We start from the raw sequence: 13376 nt of genomic DNA on the forward strand, positions 1-13376 counted from the left end.
GCCACGTGTTAGAATGTGTTTTAAATATGTAGTTTTGAATATCCTTCCAGTAAGCAATGAAAGAAAATGTATAATGACAAAAGTACCCATTTCAGAAAATTTCAGCCATAAAAGGCCACTTAAACTTCTGTCATTACAATCCACCGATATTAGTGAGGTTGCAAACAGCCTAACATTTCAGTGTTTCATCTACAAATTTTGTGCCGGTCTCCCTTGAAGAATTAATTATCTATGTTACATTAAAAATGTAGTAAATTGGTAATATTGTAATAGGAAATGACTGACAAGCCTACAACAAGTTCATAATTATTAGGCATCTCATACAAAGTAGGACATACTCAGGAATGCAGAACCCCTATCCCCCTAAAATACATCAAATAATCGTCAATCCAAAGGGCACTGCAAGGTCAACAATCCAAATACATGGTATGGGGGAAGAATCCACAGCCATCAAAGGTAATTATGCTACTAACACTGCTATCAAATTCTACAGCACAAACAGTGACTGCCATTTGCTAAACAAATCAGTTGCATGTTTAAAACAGACTTAGTATGAATAGCAGTAAACTTCTCTTCCCTTGAAACTCACAGTTTCATGAAAATGTACTTCTACATCTGTATATTTAAATCTATTTCTTTATGGATCTACTGAACATAATCAAAATCCCCACTGACCACAAAGCAAAATCACAGACATCAACAAGTTACTACACCTGCCCCAAACAATAGCCTCTGTGCATGTAACATTAAAAGATCAAAAAACAAACAAAAACATAATTTTTTGCAGGGAGACAGCCAAGTCTACCCCAACACCTCTTGCCTATTTGCACAGCTTTGGTGAAAGGGCATGTTCTCCAACACTAAGAATTGTACAATCTCACACAGCTATCAGACACCTGCTTTATCAACCAATTTTTGTCAACTAAACAGATTTCGAACAAAATGACATTCACTCAAATTTAGTCTCTCTCTGAAAAAAAAAATATATATATATATATATATATATGTGTGTGTGTGTGTGTGTGTGTGTGTGTGTGTGTGTGTGTGTGTGTGTGTGTGTGTGTGTGTGTGTATGACTGAGACCTGTTGCTTAATGAGACAAGATTCCCGTTAACTGTGAACTGTGTAATAGCAGATAATGAATACAGATGAATGGATTTTCAAATTTTTAGGATAATTTTTTTTTCACTTACTGCTAAATTTAAAGTTTACTCACGTTATCATATTTGTCCGAGTGCAAGGGTATCCAACAGGTAGCCCTAGGGCCACAGTCTGGCCTGCGAAAGTATTTTATCTGGCCCTCAGTATGTTGTTCTGCAAACTTTTTTGAATGGACAGATACTTGTTGGACATGGTAGTGTGGCCCCCAAATCTTTGCCAAGCATGTTGAGTGGTCCCTAAACTGTATGGTAAGTGGCCAGTGAGACAAAAATGTTGGACATCCCTGTCCTAGTATGTTTCTTCTTCACTTTATCAGCTGCAGTCATACGTATAAATGAATAAGACAGCATATAAAGTAATAAGTCAATATTATTACTTGCCATTTCCTTTTTTAGCATTGTCGCCTCACAGCAAGAGATTCTCCTGTTCAAATCTTGGCTGGAGTTCCTTCTGTGTGGAGTCTGCATGTCCTCCCCATGGTCGAGTGGCGTTCGAAAGACATGCATGAATGGGCGTGCCTTCGTTGAAGGTTAGGTGTCGAGCTGGCGCTTCGGCACTGTAAAAATCTACTGCCAATCACTAGCGGACCGGAGTTCCACTGTGGCAACCCCTAACCGGGAAAAGCCGAAAGAAGAACAAGATAATGCTACTGGATTTTTTTTATTATTAACCAATTTAACTCAATATATACAATTGCCCCTTTATTTATCTAACTGTATATAATTGTCCATATTTATGGGCAGCCCAGAAGCCACTGTCTAAATAATTTACTTTATCAGAATCACAAAGTAGGAAAATGGATACCGAGGGAATCCAACCTTAGATTGTAGGAAGCCGTTTTTTTACAAGACATACCATTAAAACTTGAACTAACTACCATAATGCTAGCTTTAGTGGTAACAGTTAACCATTAAGCTCAGCACTGTCAAATGATGCTTGCCATATGGTAATTTGACAGCTGTGAATCAGAGCTAAACTAAACTACAAAATAAAATACTAAGTAATTGATTCAAATTTGTAAAGCATGCCAAATAGGTTCACAAGTGGCAGACATTCTTTAATTTATATTACACCTTACCTGGGACAATAGGGTGGCATTCTCCAGTGTAGACTTCATCATCTTGTTAACTGTCTCAAAGAAGGCTCTTAGAGATTCTTTGAACTCTTCCCGTCCTTTACCTTCATAAAGCCTGAAGGAAATTAAATTGGTGGCATGAGTAAGATGACCATTAAAACAAGACACAAATTCAGAAATGAGTGCAAGTGAGTACTCAGTAAATGGCTAATCAGTTGTCATCACTGCTATGGATAGCATACAGTTTGGGCTCAAATTCATCTCTGACAGAAATATGTTGGTTCTTCATTTTGCCTCTCTCCCACCTTCTTTCCCTTCTTTCATCTCAGTTCTTCATAGCTATAAGCTAGGAAAATGCAAAACTCTAACATGCTATTCCATATAAATTTTGGATAAAGGAATATTTATAACTAAAAAGGCATTAAAAATGAGAAAAAGATTATTTTTAATTATCTAACTGGACTCAGACCTTTTAAGATAAGCATTGGCTTTTATAGTAAGAATTAGGTTGGCACTGTTTCTCTTGTGTCACTGCTGGTAACTATGAAGACTGTCAGACTACCAATAACCCCTCTAACATATAAAACGATTCAGAAGAATGATTAATCTGATGGTTGAATATTTTCATCTGTGTTGTTAAAATACTTTATTTACTTAGCTAAAACAAACACCTTATAAAAAAAGAAATGGATTGCTTTCCACTTCATTAATATTCATCTCATTATCGCAGCCAGACAATTAATAATGATGCAGTATTGCAAGATAGTGACTACTGCTGTTAACAAAGAATAAGACTAAAAATAATTCCTACAACAGCCTGGGGTAGTAGCCTTTTGTCTATATGTTTCTTTCTTCACTTAAACCGGATCTAGGATTTTCTCTCCTACAATACATTATTTGGCTTTATAAAGGCAGGTACTGACAGAAATCTTCCTTAGCAAGAGAAGCAGTCAAAGTAAAGAGTCTGACATTATGTATTTTTCAGATTTTCATATATATATATATATATATATATATATATATATATATATATATATATAAAACCGGACTTCAGTATGTTGACCAGCAAATTCAGTAAAAAAGTCTGCTTTCTTTTTTAACTGGATGGACAGGAACCTGTAGGGAAATGATATTTCTAATTGGAGAATACATCCATTACTACATATTTATAGTAGTAGTAGTAGCAGCAATGGAAGTAACAGTAATATTAGCAGTAGAAGTAGTAGTATTTACTGTAGTAGAAATAGTAGTACCAGCACTGGTAGCAGTAGCAATGGAAGCACTAGCAGAATTAATAACAGTAGTACTAGCACAATAGCACGACAAGTAGTAATAAGAGTAGTAAAATCACCATTAATAACAGTGATGATAGTAGTAAAAGGAGGCGAAGTAGCAATTACAGTAGGAAGAGAACAAGTAGAAATAGTAGTATAGATAGCAGTAGTAACAGTAGTAGTAATAGTAGTAGTACTTGCAGACATAGTAGAAGTAGCAGTAGCATCAGTAGTTCTAGATCTGGTAGTAGCAGGGGTGGTGGGAAAAGTAATTGTGAAAACAAGAGTAGAAGCAGTATTAATGAAAGTAGAAGCAGCAATAATAGCACTAGTAAAAGTCTGAATTGTAGCAGTAGCATTAGAAACAGCAGTAATGTGAGCAGTGCAAACATAAGCTGCAGTAGTAACCATAGTAGTAATAAAAGAGTAGTAGCAGTAGTAGTAGAATTAGTAGGGTGCTTCATGTATATATGCAAAAAAAATTTTTTTTTTATTTTTTGTTCGCATACCCCCTGATTTTATGAGGATCGGTAGGACAAAGAACCATGTATAATTTAAAGCCTTAAACTCTAAGTTAAGTGACACCTCAATGCCCTTTAATTCTGAGATTTTTACACTTTTTTCCAAATTGCACCAATAGAAATGAAATATATTCACAAATCAGTACACAAACGGCAAATATCAGTTTCATGCTGCATCTGAAATGTCTGTTTGTAATTCTGAGCAACACAAATGTCAAACAGTTTAGGAAAAAATAAGCCTAGCAAAAATTAACAACATTCATAGGTAGTAAGCTCAAGTTTACATCAGTTCATTTATAGTACTATAGTGTCTTTTTAGTGGTTCTGTGACTTTCTGTCGATGGTGTTCAATGATCTGATATACCAGCTTTCGCTGTTCCTCGTTGTGAGTTAGCACTTGACAGAAGTCAGTTGTTAATTTGACTGCTCGTTCGTCACAGTCATTAACAACTTGCAAAGCTGTAACAGTTTGTTTCACAATGATAAAGTCAGGCATGTCACTCCATGTTGCAGGATCAGCTGTTAGGAAAGATGGGTTTATGTTGACAGCCGTGAACATATTTATTGATCGTTCTGTTACGAAGTCAGATAAAGTCATGCCCTGGAAACTGGCAACAGCTTTTGTATTGGCTCTTCTTAGATCTTCCTTACTGGGTGGCTTTTTCAAGGTTTCAATAATGTGCAGTTTCTTTTCGTTCCCCACTCGATCTGAGAATAAGGACAGCGCTCGGAGATATTCACTCAAATGCCAAAGGTGTCCCTTACGCTTTTGCAAAGCAACTTGAGCCATCTGGTTGTCTATGGCTGTAAACAACTCCAGTATCTGCAACAGGCAAAGATCATTGAGTGGAGCATTGCAAGTGTCAGTAGCTGAAAACCATGCCTTAACATACATTGTCACTGTGAAGAGGCAGATTTGGCGAAAAGCCTGAATTTCATGTGCAGTTAATCTAAACTGCTCCTGGAAGGAGTAGATTTTAAAGGTAGTATATGCCTTTTGCCATCCACCTGGCACAATGGTATGCACTAGGGGGACTGAAAGCAAATGCTTCACCTTTTGGTTTGTCATCGAGGACGAGCAGTGACAGCTTGAGAAATTCAAGGTAGTCATCACGAGGCTGTGTTTCAAATGTCAGCTGTTTTCACAGAAGTGCGACAACCTCAATTCGCTTCTCAGCTAGCCTGTGTTTCTCACAGTCTAACAGGCATCCATTACCCCCAGTTTCCTTAACCAGTGGTGCGTATGCATTCAAGTTAAGAAGTTTCCAGTATTCTTTAAATCTTCTAAAGACTGCTATTTGTGGTCCTGAAGATCGGAAGAACATATCAAACACTGCCGTAGAAATAATTTCTAAAATGTGATGACTGCATGGTAAAAACAAGAGTCGTTTCTCAAATGCTCTCTGAATCACTGTGATGGCACTTGTGTGCACACCAGTATTGGCACTGGTAGTATCAAAGCACAAACTGGCTAACCATTCTGGAACACCTGGCCAGCTATGCAACATCTGTACCACTGCTGTCAGCTCACCAGTGCTTGATGGAAGTTTGGGTATGTCCAGCAGTTTTTCAGTATTTTGACCTGTAACAACAATTGGCATGTAATCAGCAAATTCTCCATCACCTTGAGATAACAGATTCCCAACAAAATGTGCTACAAGGGGTGTTGATGGCTGAAACTGCTTCTTTACTTTCTCAACAATGGATTGTCATGCAGCTTGCCTTGCTCTGTGTATTGAACTTGTGGACATGACCAGATCAATTACGTCAACATCAGCCGCTTGCAGTGTCGGTGCAACAATATCCATCACTTGATAAGAAGTTATTCTTGTGCAGTCCAAGCTGGCAACAAAAAGAGGATCATCCACCAGTCGTCATTTTTTAGATACTGATTCAGGCGATCCTGTATCTACTGTGCTCAATTCTTTGACAGGCTGTCTACCAGTTACTAAATTCTGGTGGTGTTTTGACATGTTTGCTGCTGCATCATCTTCATCATCATTTTCATGTTCACTACTGTCTTCTGCCTCTGTCAGCTCTCCAGCTTCTCTGACTGTTTCTTTCAGCTTTCCTTTATCTTTGCGTTTCATTTCTTCCTGTAGTCATTTTTCCTTTCTTTCCATTCATTTTTTGAATTCAATGTCCTCTCCACCAATGATCATTTTTGTGTCTGAATATTCATCTTCTAGAAAATCCCAGTCTTCTTGAGTCTTTATCAATAATTCTGCATCAGCATGCCCCGCATCAAAAAGCTTCAAAAGTACATTGCTAAAAATCTGTTTCTAACTGAGACTGTGTATCTGACTGGCGCTTCTTATTCTTCCTGATTCTAGAATGCTTCTCATACAGACTTTTGAGTTTTGCTAATGCATTTGGCTTCTGCGTTGTAGGTATGCTAGATAACTGCCATAACTGCAGAACTTCATCAACAGCATTTGAACAACTCACTGAAAGAGTTAACTTGTTGGTTTTAAGACCACAGAACAATCTGCGTAAAATGTGACTGTTGGTTAGAAGCTGATTTGAGCAAGTTGAGATATTAATGGCAGGTAACTGCTGGCCAAGAAGCTAGACATCAGTAGCAGCTCTGGTTGACTTTCTCACTGAGCTCCTGGTTCACTGGTAGGGGGACTGGGCTCTATCAATTAACATTAACACTGCCAGCCACGTGTGCAGAAACTATATGAATTGATAAATCATCAAAAAGTAATTAAATACAATGTTTCACTCTGCATAGTCTAAACAGGAAACAGCGTAGAATTTTGAACAATGAAAATAGATTTAAATAGTGCACAAGGCTTTAAATAAGTAAAGTAGGTTGCAGGAGGTTATGGAAGTTCAAGTAAAACTGACTGGAGATAGATAAATACAACACTGGAATGCAATTAGCGGTACTGGAAACAGTGTGATTTTTTTATATGCTGTGAGCTGTTACTTAATGAAGTCAGACAATTCTAATGTTTTGCATACATGCGCAACTCACCACACCTCACATTTTAGAAACCTATACAAAATGATTAGAGAAAAACAATTTTTTTGAAACACCTTAAGAATTAGTATTACCAGTATAGTAGTAGTAGTAGTAGTAGTAGTAGTAGTAGTAGTAGTAGTAGTAGCAGTAGTATTAATATTAGTATCAGTACTACTAGTAACAGCAATAGCAGTAGGAGTTGCTTTAGTAGTAGTAGTAGAAGCAGTAGAAATTGTAGTAGTAGTAGTAGTATCAGTATTAGTAGCAGCAGTAGTAGTAGCAACTGCAGTAGTAGTACTAGTAGTAGTTTTAGTAGCACTAGTAGCAGTAGTAGCTGTAGTAGTAGTAGTAGTAGCAGTAGCAGTAGTAGTAGCAGTAGCAGTAGTAGAATTAGTATTACTAGTATACTAGTGCACTTACTATTATAGTAGAAGGAGTAATAGCAATAGTAGAAGTTGTAGTAGTAGTGGTAGAAGTTGTAGTATCAGTATTATTGTCATTGTTATCATCATATGAAATAGTACACAGTGGTTTCAGGCAGAAACATTTCTTGTCCTACAAGCCAATGAGATACTTTGCATTCAACATTAACTTGGTTAAGGATAAAGAACAGCTTATTCTTATTCAATGAAATTTAGCTGTTCATTTATTGATATACAGTAATGTGAGACCTTGTGAAAATATAACATTCCAAATGTGTTTTAGCAGCTGTCGTTTCTTCCATGTTGCAAATACATAACACAAAGAAACATCCTGTTGCTAATTTATGGGGTATGAAATTTCAGAATGCATCCAGTAATGTGTTTCAGTATACCCTGTCAGTCATTGTGCATCACTATCCAAATCATGTCTTAGTAAACATTAAGTTCACTGATTATGAATAAAAACATGAGTGGCACAACATCTTCCTTGGGAAAATAATATACTGAAAATATATTGAGTTCCATATGCTTGGCAGTAGTCATATGAATTGATCTAGAAAAGATGGTCTGATGAATCAATTAAGTACTGTGAAACTAAATGAAAGTGGTTATTTTCTATGCAACCACTAAAATGTCATACTCTGTGCATGACTGATTTAAAACACTTTGTAATTTGAGAAATTCTGAGACAGGTACAAATTGTGCATAAAGAACTTTTTTAACATCTGCCTTCAGCATTCAATGGTTACATTTTTTGTTATTAAAATTTATTCACTATTTATTTATTGCTGTGATTTTTACTGTAATGGCATTTTAGGAACATCATTGGTTTGTAACTAGTTTAACTTACAGTGATAACCGTGATGTAAAGGTTGAAAGTGCTTTTGGATAAAAGGATGAAAATTACAGTATTTTATGTTTTAGTTTCTCTATTTAGACATTCTTCACACCCGCAAAATTATATCATGGTAATAGCAGGCAAGGATTTAAATTCACTAATAAGACACCCTGGGTAGTAAACAGCTGACGACTTTAGAAGAGTTGATTCTTACTTACAGTGTGATTAAAGTATTACATCATCACATATATTAATTATCAAAGCAAGTTGTTCCACATGCAAAATATAATTGACAAGGTGTATTTCCTGTAAAAAAAAAATTCTGTTGCAATAACTTGAGTGTGAATATAATAGAGTACATACTGCTTTTTCAGCAGTGATAAACTGTGAAATTCAAAATTTTATGATGTCACAAAATTTCAAAGTTGAAGAAAATTGTCAATCAAATAAAAAAAGCAGAGGCAACATACTGCTTGCATTAAAAATATGCATAGTTCATATTGTATACAGCAATGGTGCCATACTACATTCTAGTGTGGGCTACACATAGTTGCTTCAAAAAGTTCCACAACAAACTTTAAACACATAAATAAAATTGATTTTGAATTTGAATGAGGTTTGAATAAATACTAATCATTTTTTCCCATTGAAATTTCTTAATAGTTAATGTAATTACTGATTCTCAGAATAACCAATCCCTCATTTCAATGTGGTTTGTTAATGGCTGTTTGTTGACACACAAGATCAGAGCTGGGTTGTGTACTTGGTTATATCATTGGTGTTAAGCTAAACTTTGTTACATTACAGTGTAATGGATTCTCATAGGTTATACAATGAAAATATATATTTATATTTCCCTTTTTTTAGGTCTGTATGACCTGAGACATAATAATCAGTGGTATAGTTACATAGCACTCGTGCAATGGGATGCAAAGACTTGAGACTCTTCTGCAAAAACAATGTATTTACCTTTCATGGAATGTCCTCTGATGCAAGTCTGTAAACTGTAATGTTTTATAGCTATATAAAATGTTTGATTTAATATAAATCCCTACTCCCTTTTCTTTGAGTTTTCAAATGTTGATTTGTTATCCTTTACCAACTTTGACTTTTTTTATTTAAGTTCAGAATTGTAAGCATCACACTTTTGTGTTAATGTCCTCTTGATTTTTGACAGATTTTAACTTTTCCCTAAAGTGTATAGTGTATAAAATGTGTTAATGTTGTGGAATTATTTCACTACTAAAGTTAACAGAGAGAAATTTAAGTTTCGAATTCAACAGCAGAATAGTTATAAGTTGATGAATTGCACTTATAATTAGAAGAAAAAAGAAAGAAAAAAGGAAGAAAAAGTAGTATTTGTTGGTCTTTCTTTCCTTCTTCACTTCTTACTTTCTTTATTCCTGCTTTGGATATGTAAATTCATGCAAAACAAAGATAGCTCTTATTTGTTGCTTTGGATATGCAAATTCATGCAAAATAAAAATAGCTCTTACTTGTTGTACATCTCAGTAAGAGTGTAAGGTGGCTTTAATTCCTTAGAGGTCTTCCATGGTGAGACATGCTTTGCAGCCACCTTTCTACACTTTTCTACATATGATTGTGATAAATGTCTCATAAATAAAGACATAGGGAATTTGCAGACTTTGGATCCAACCCAGTTTGGCTTTGTCAAAGGCAGATCATGCCTTTTAAACTTGGTTGACTTTTTCGAAACAGTCACCAAGGCCATTGATGAGGGAAAGGCAGTCCATACAGCCTACCTCGACCTGGCGAAGGCTTTCGATACAATACCCCACTCGGGTATCATTGAAAAACTCATCAGCTTAAATGTAAACCCATACATCACAAGATGGGTTGCAAACTGGCTGAGTGACAGAACCCACAGGGTCAGAGTTGCTGGCGCCATGTCAGACTCAAAGCCTGTCACAAGTGGTGTCCCACAGGGCTCAGTCCTGGGCCCACTCTTGTTTGGCATCTACTTTTCTGAAGAACAAGCAAACACAGGAGGGTTATGGCTGACAAAGTTTGCAGATGACTGCAAACTGGGCCAGAGTCGAAAACACATCTGACACAGATATCCTTCAGAAGGGTCTCACAGAAACGGATAACTGGTGCCAGAGCCATGGCCTAAAGTTAAATGCCAAGAAATGCATAGTCATACCCTTCGGGAAAAACAAGGTTACACCTAGCTACCATATAGGTGGCAATCCACTGATCACAGAAGAAGTTATCAGGGACCTGGGGACCCAGGTTGACAGTAGCCTTTCATTCGACACTCATATTGCTAAAGTAGTTAGGAAGACCTTCTACATTGCCCACCTTATCATGAAGGGATTCACATCTAGATCAAGGGAGGTCATAGTCTCCCTATACTCATCACTCATCAGACCAATGATTGAGTACAATGCCCCATTCAGAATGTATCTGACCCGACACTTGCAGCAGCTGGAGAGGCCACAAAAGTTCCTCACCAAAAGGATAAAGGGTCTCAAAAATTTGTCTTATGCTGCCCGACTGAAAGAACTCCAGCTCTATTCAGTTGCTTACCGCTTGCTCAGAGGTGACCTGTGCCTGACATACAAGGCCATGTCAAACCCAGATTTGATGAACATGCTTCACCTCAAAAAAGTTAGATCCCTCAGAGCCACAAGGGCGGGAGACTTAAACCTCGACACGGTTATTAATAGGACGTGCTGGAGGGATAGATTCATCACCCAAAGACTCCCTATGCTGTGGAACAAAATCCCGGTATATGTGAGGCAGAGCACCTCGCTGGCCTTGTTCAAGAGGAATCTTGACCAATGGATGGGAGATCGCAGATATACCCCAGGGGTTACCTCAGTGTCACTGCTCGACAGAGGCACAGCAAAATAATGGGCATAGTTTCTTCAAACTAAAGGGGTGGCGTAAGCCACAAAACTATGGGCTGGGCTTGTAAATGCCCTCGGGCAGATAGCCTAGTATGAACCTATGAACCTATGAACCTATTTTATAGTGGAGTGTCCCAGCTTTATACTGGATATTGCAGCTTGCCTACTTAGTCCTCTGTTCTTTTTTAAAAAGAACCACAATTAGCATATTTTATCTACTTTAACACAAACACTCGGGAGTTGTGCAATGTGATTATAGCTCCTCCCCCATCTCTGTTCCCATAACCCCCCCCCCCCCTTACACTAATGGCTACTTTTGGTGCTGCAGTAGTACTTCAGGTACATATTAAAGAGCCAAAGCACCTCCACCATAAAAAGCAAAGAAATGTCTTCAGAGTTTTGTCTGTACTTTCCTCATTCACTGTGTATCTGGACTGTTTGAATCAATTCATGTATCTTTGTTAAGTGCAAGAATTTTGTTTGGATATCGTCATCTTGTCTACATGGGTTCTCTCCAGTTGCCTGTATTTCCTAACATTTCTAAAAAACAACATGCTGCTTATTTGGTTATTGTAATGTCCAGTTATGTTGCATTTGCCCATGCCCTTCTGTTATGAGTTGTGCTAAAATGGATGCATGGTAACCATCTCACTGACACACTTAACATACAAATAAAGTATATTAATTTAAAATAAATGGGCAAATGCATATTTTTCTGCTTGCTATATGGCAAATGCAAATCTTTGTATGGCTCTGTATGTTTAACACTTTAAATTATTGCCAACCTCACATCATGTACCTGTTATCAAAACTCTAAATTATTGCCAACCTCACATCATGTACCTGTTATCAAAACTCCATTTAATCATTTCTATACACACTTATTGAACAAAGAACATGTAAATAATTGTAAATCTCTCTCCTTGGTCACATGTCTACTCAGCATGAGTTCCTTGGTTTGGAGGACTTCAGCTGATAGTTTAACTAATGCTAAATACAGAACAAACATTCCCTTAAGAATGATTAAATTTCATTATAATATTCAGAGGTGCAGATAAGGACTCATTCATTTAGTAATTTATAATCTAGTTATGGGAGTAAAGAACTGAGTGATTTTTTTAATGACAGACCCATAAAACAATGTAGCAAACAAGTTTTTTCAGTTTTCTATGGTCCCCACTTATATCCTCCTCTAAATTTTGCTTAGTATGAAGAATATAAATTTCTATAGGACTGACCCTCATAGGCAACTATATCTTAGCTTAATGCTGCAATCATCATATATTCCCAATCCCTTAATTTTTATGTTTCTGGTAATTTGAAGCAGCCGAAGACAATTACAGACATACACATGCAGATGTACAATCGCAAGCACACACACACACATCCTCACACATGCTCGCACACACAAAACATATGTACATACAAACATGTACATACATTAATTATACAGAACAATATGTTTTGAAATCCCCAAGTAAGTTCAGGTTTCAGGCAAGAAAAGCTTTATCCTCCTACCCCCCTTGCTTTGTCTTTCTTCCTCACTAGCTCCCATTCTCCATAATTTTTTGTAAGTACCATTAATCATTTTCCATTCTTGCTGAACATCAGCCTTTGTTTCTTTGCAGTGCTGTAATCACAATGATGGTAGTAAAAATAATCTTTTTACATCTGTGGCTTCATAAAACAGATGAATTATGCAAGCCAACATGAAGCACCCTTTGCAAATGACCTTAGCTGTTTCATGTGTTAATAACCATATATCAGTCTTTATTCCTGAATATAAATACTTTTTCATAGTTCCATCATTGGGCTTTATGAATACATGGAAAAGAGAAGACTTGTATACATTTTCTGAAAATGTCAGAGACCAAGTTGAGTTATTACAGTTAAGTGCAGTACAAAACAAAAATACTGGTTTTTGAAGAAAGGTTGGTTTGCTATTCCATCTTTTTCATCAGAGGACAAATTGGTAGTGTAAAATGTAGTAGCGTTGCTTACTTTTAGACTGTGCATTTTCAAAGCTGTTTCCTAAAGTGGCATCTGTATTAATGAGAAGATGTACACAGGAGCTCAGTTTACAGTGAATGGACTTTCTAAAAGCTCTTCTACTGCAAGACTTTGAGATCAAGCAAACCCAACATAAATCTCAAGTCAGTCAAAAAGGTTCCCGTTTTTGCATTTATCATCTGTAATATTCATGTTCAAGGATTACATTTACAAAGTTAAAAAAGACTGTAG

The 13376-nt window shown here is 36.7% G+C and overlaps 1 protein-coding gene across 1 annotated transcript in view; it reads right to left on the reverse strand.

Moving 5' to 3' along the window:
• Positions 1–13376, reverse strand: part of LOC122795974 (dedicator of cytokinesis protein 2-like) — a 2887083-nt gene that overhangs the window by 449133 nt on the left and 2424574 nt on the right. Inside the window, exon 23 of the mRNA XM_044064456.1 lies at positions 2240–2351. Coding sequence (XP_043920391.1) covers positions 2240–2351 — 112 coding nt within the window. The remainder of the gene's footprint in view (positions 1–2239; positions 2352–13376) is intronic.

This window comes from Protopterus annectens, chromosome 2.part2, assembly GCF_019279795.1.
Source record: "Protopterus annectens isolate FY-2018-M chromosome 2.part2, PAN1.0, whole genome shotgun sequence".
Taxonomy (NCBI): Eukaryota; Metazoa; Chordata; order Ceratodontiformes; family Protopteridae; genus Protopterus; species Protopterus annectens.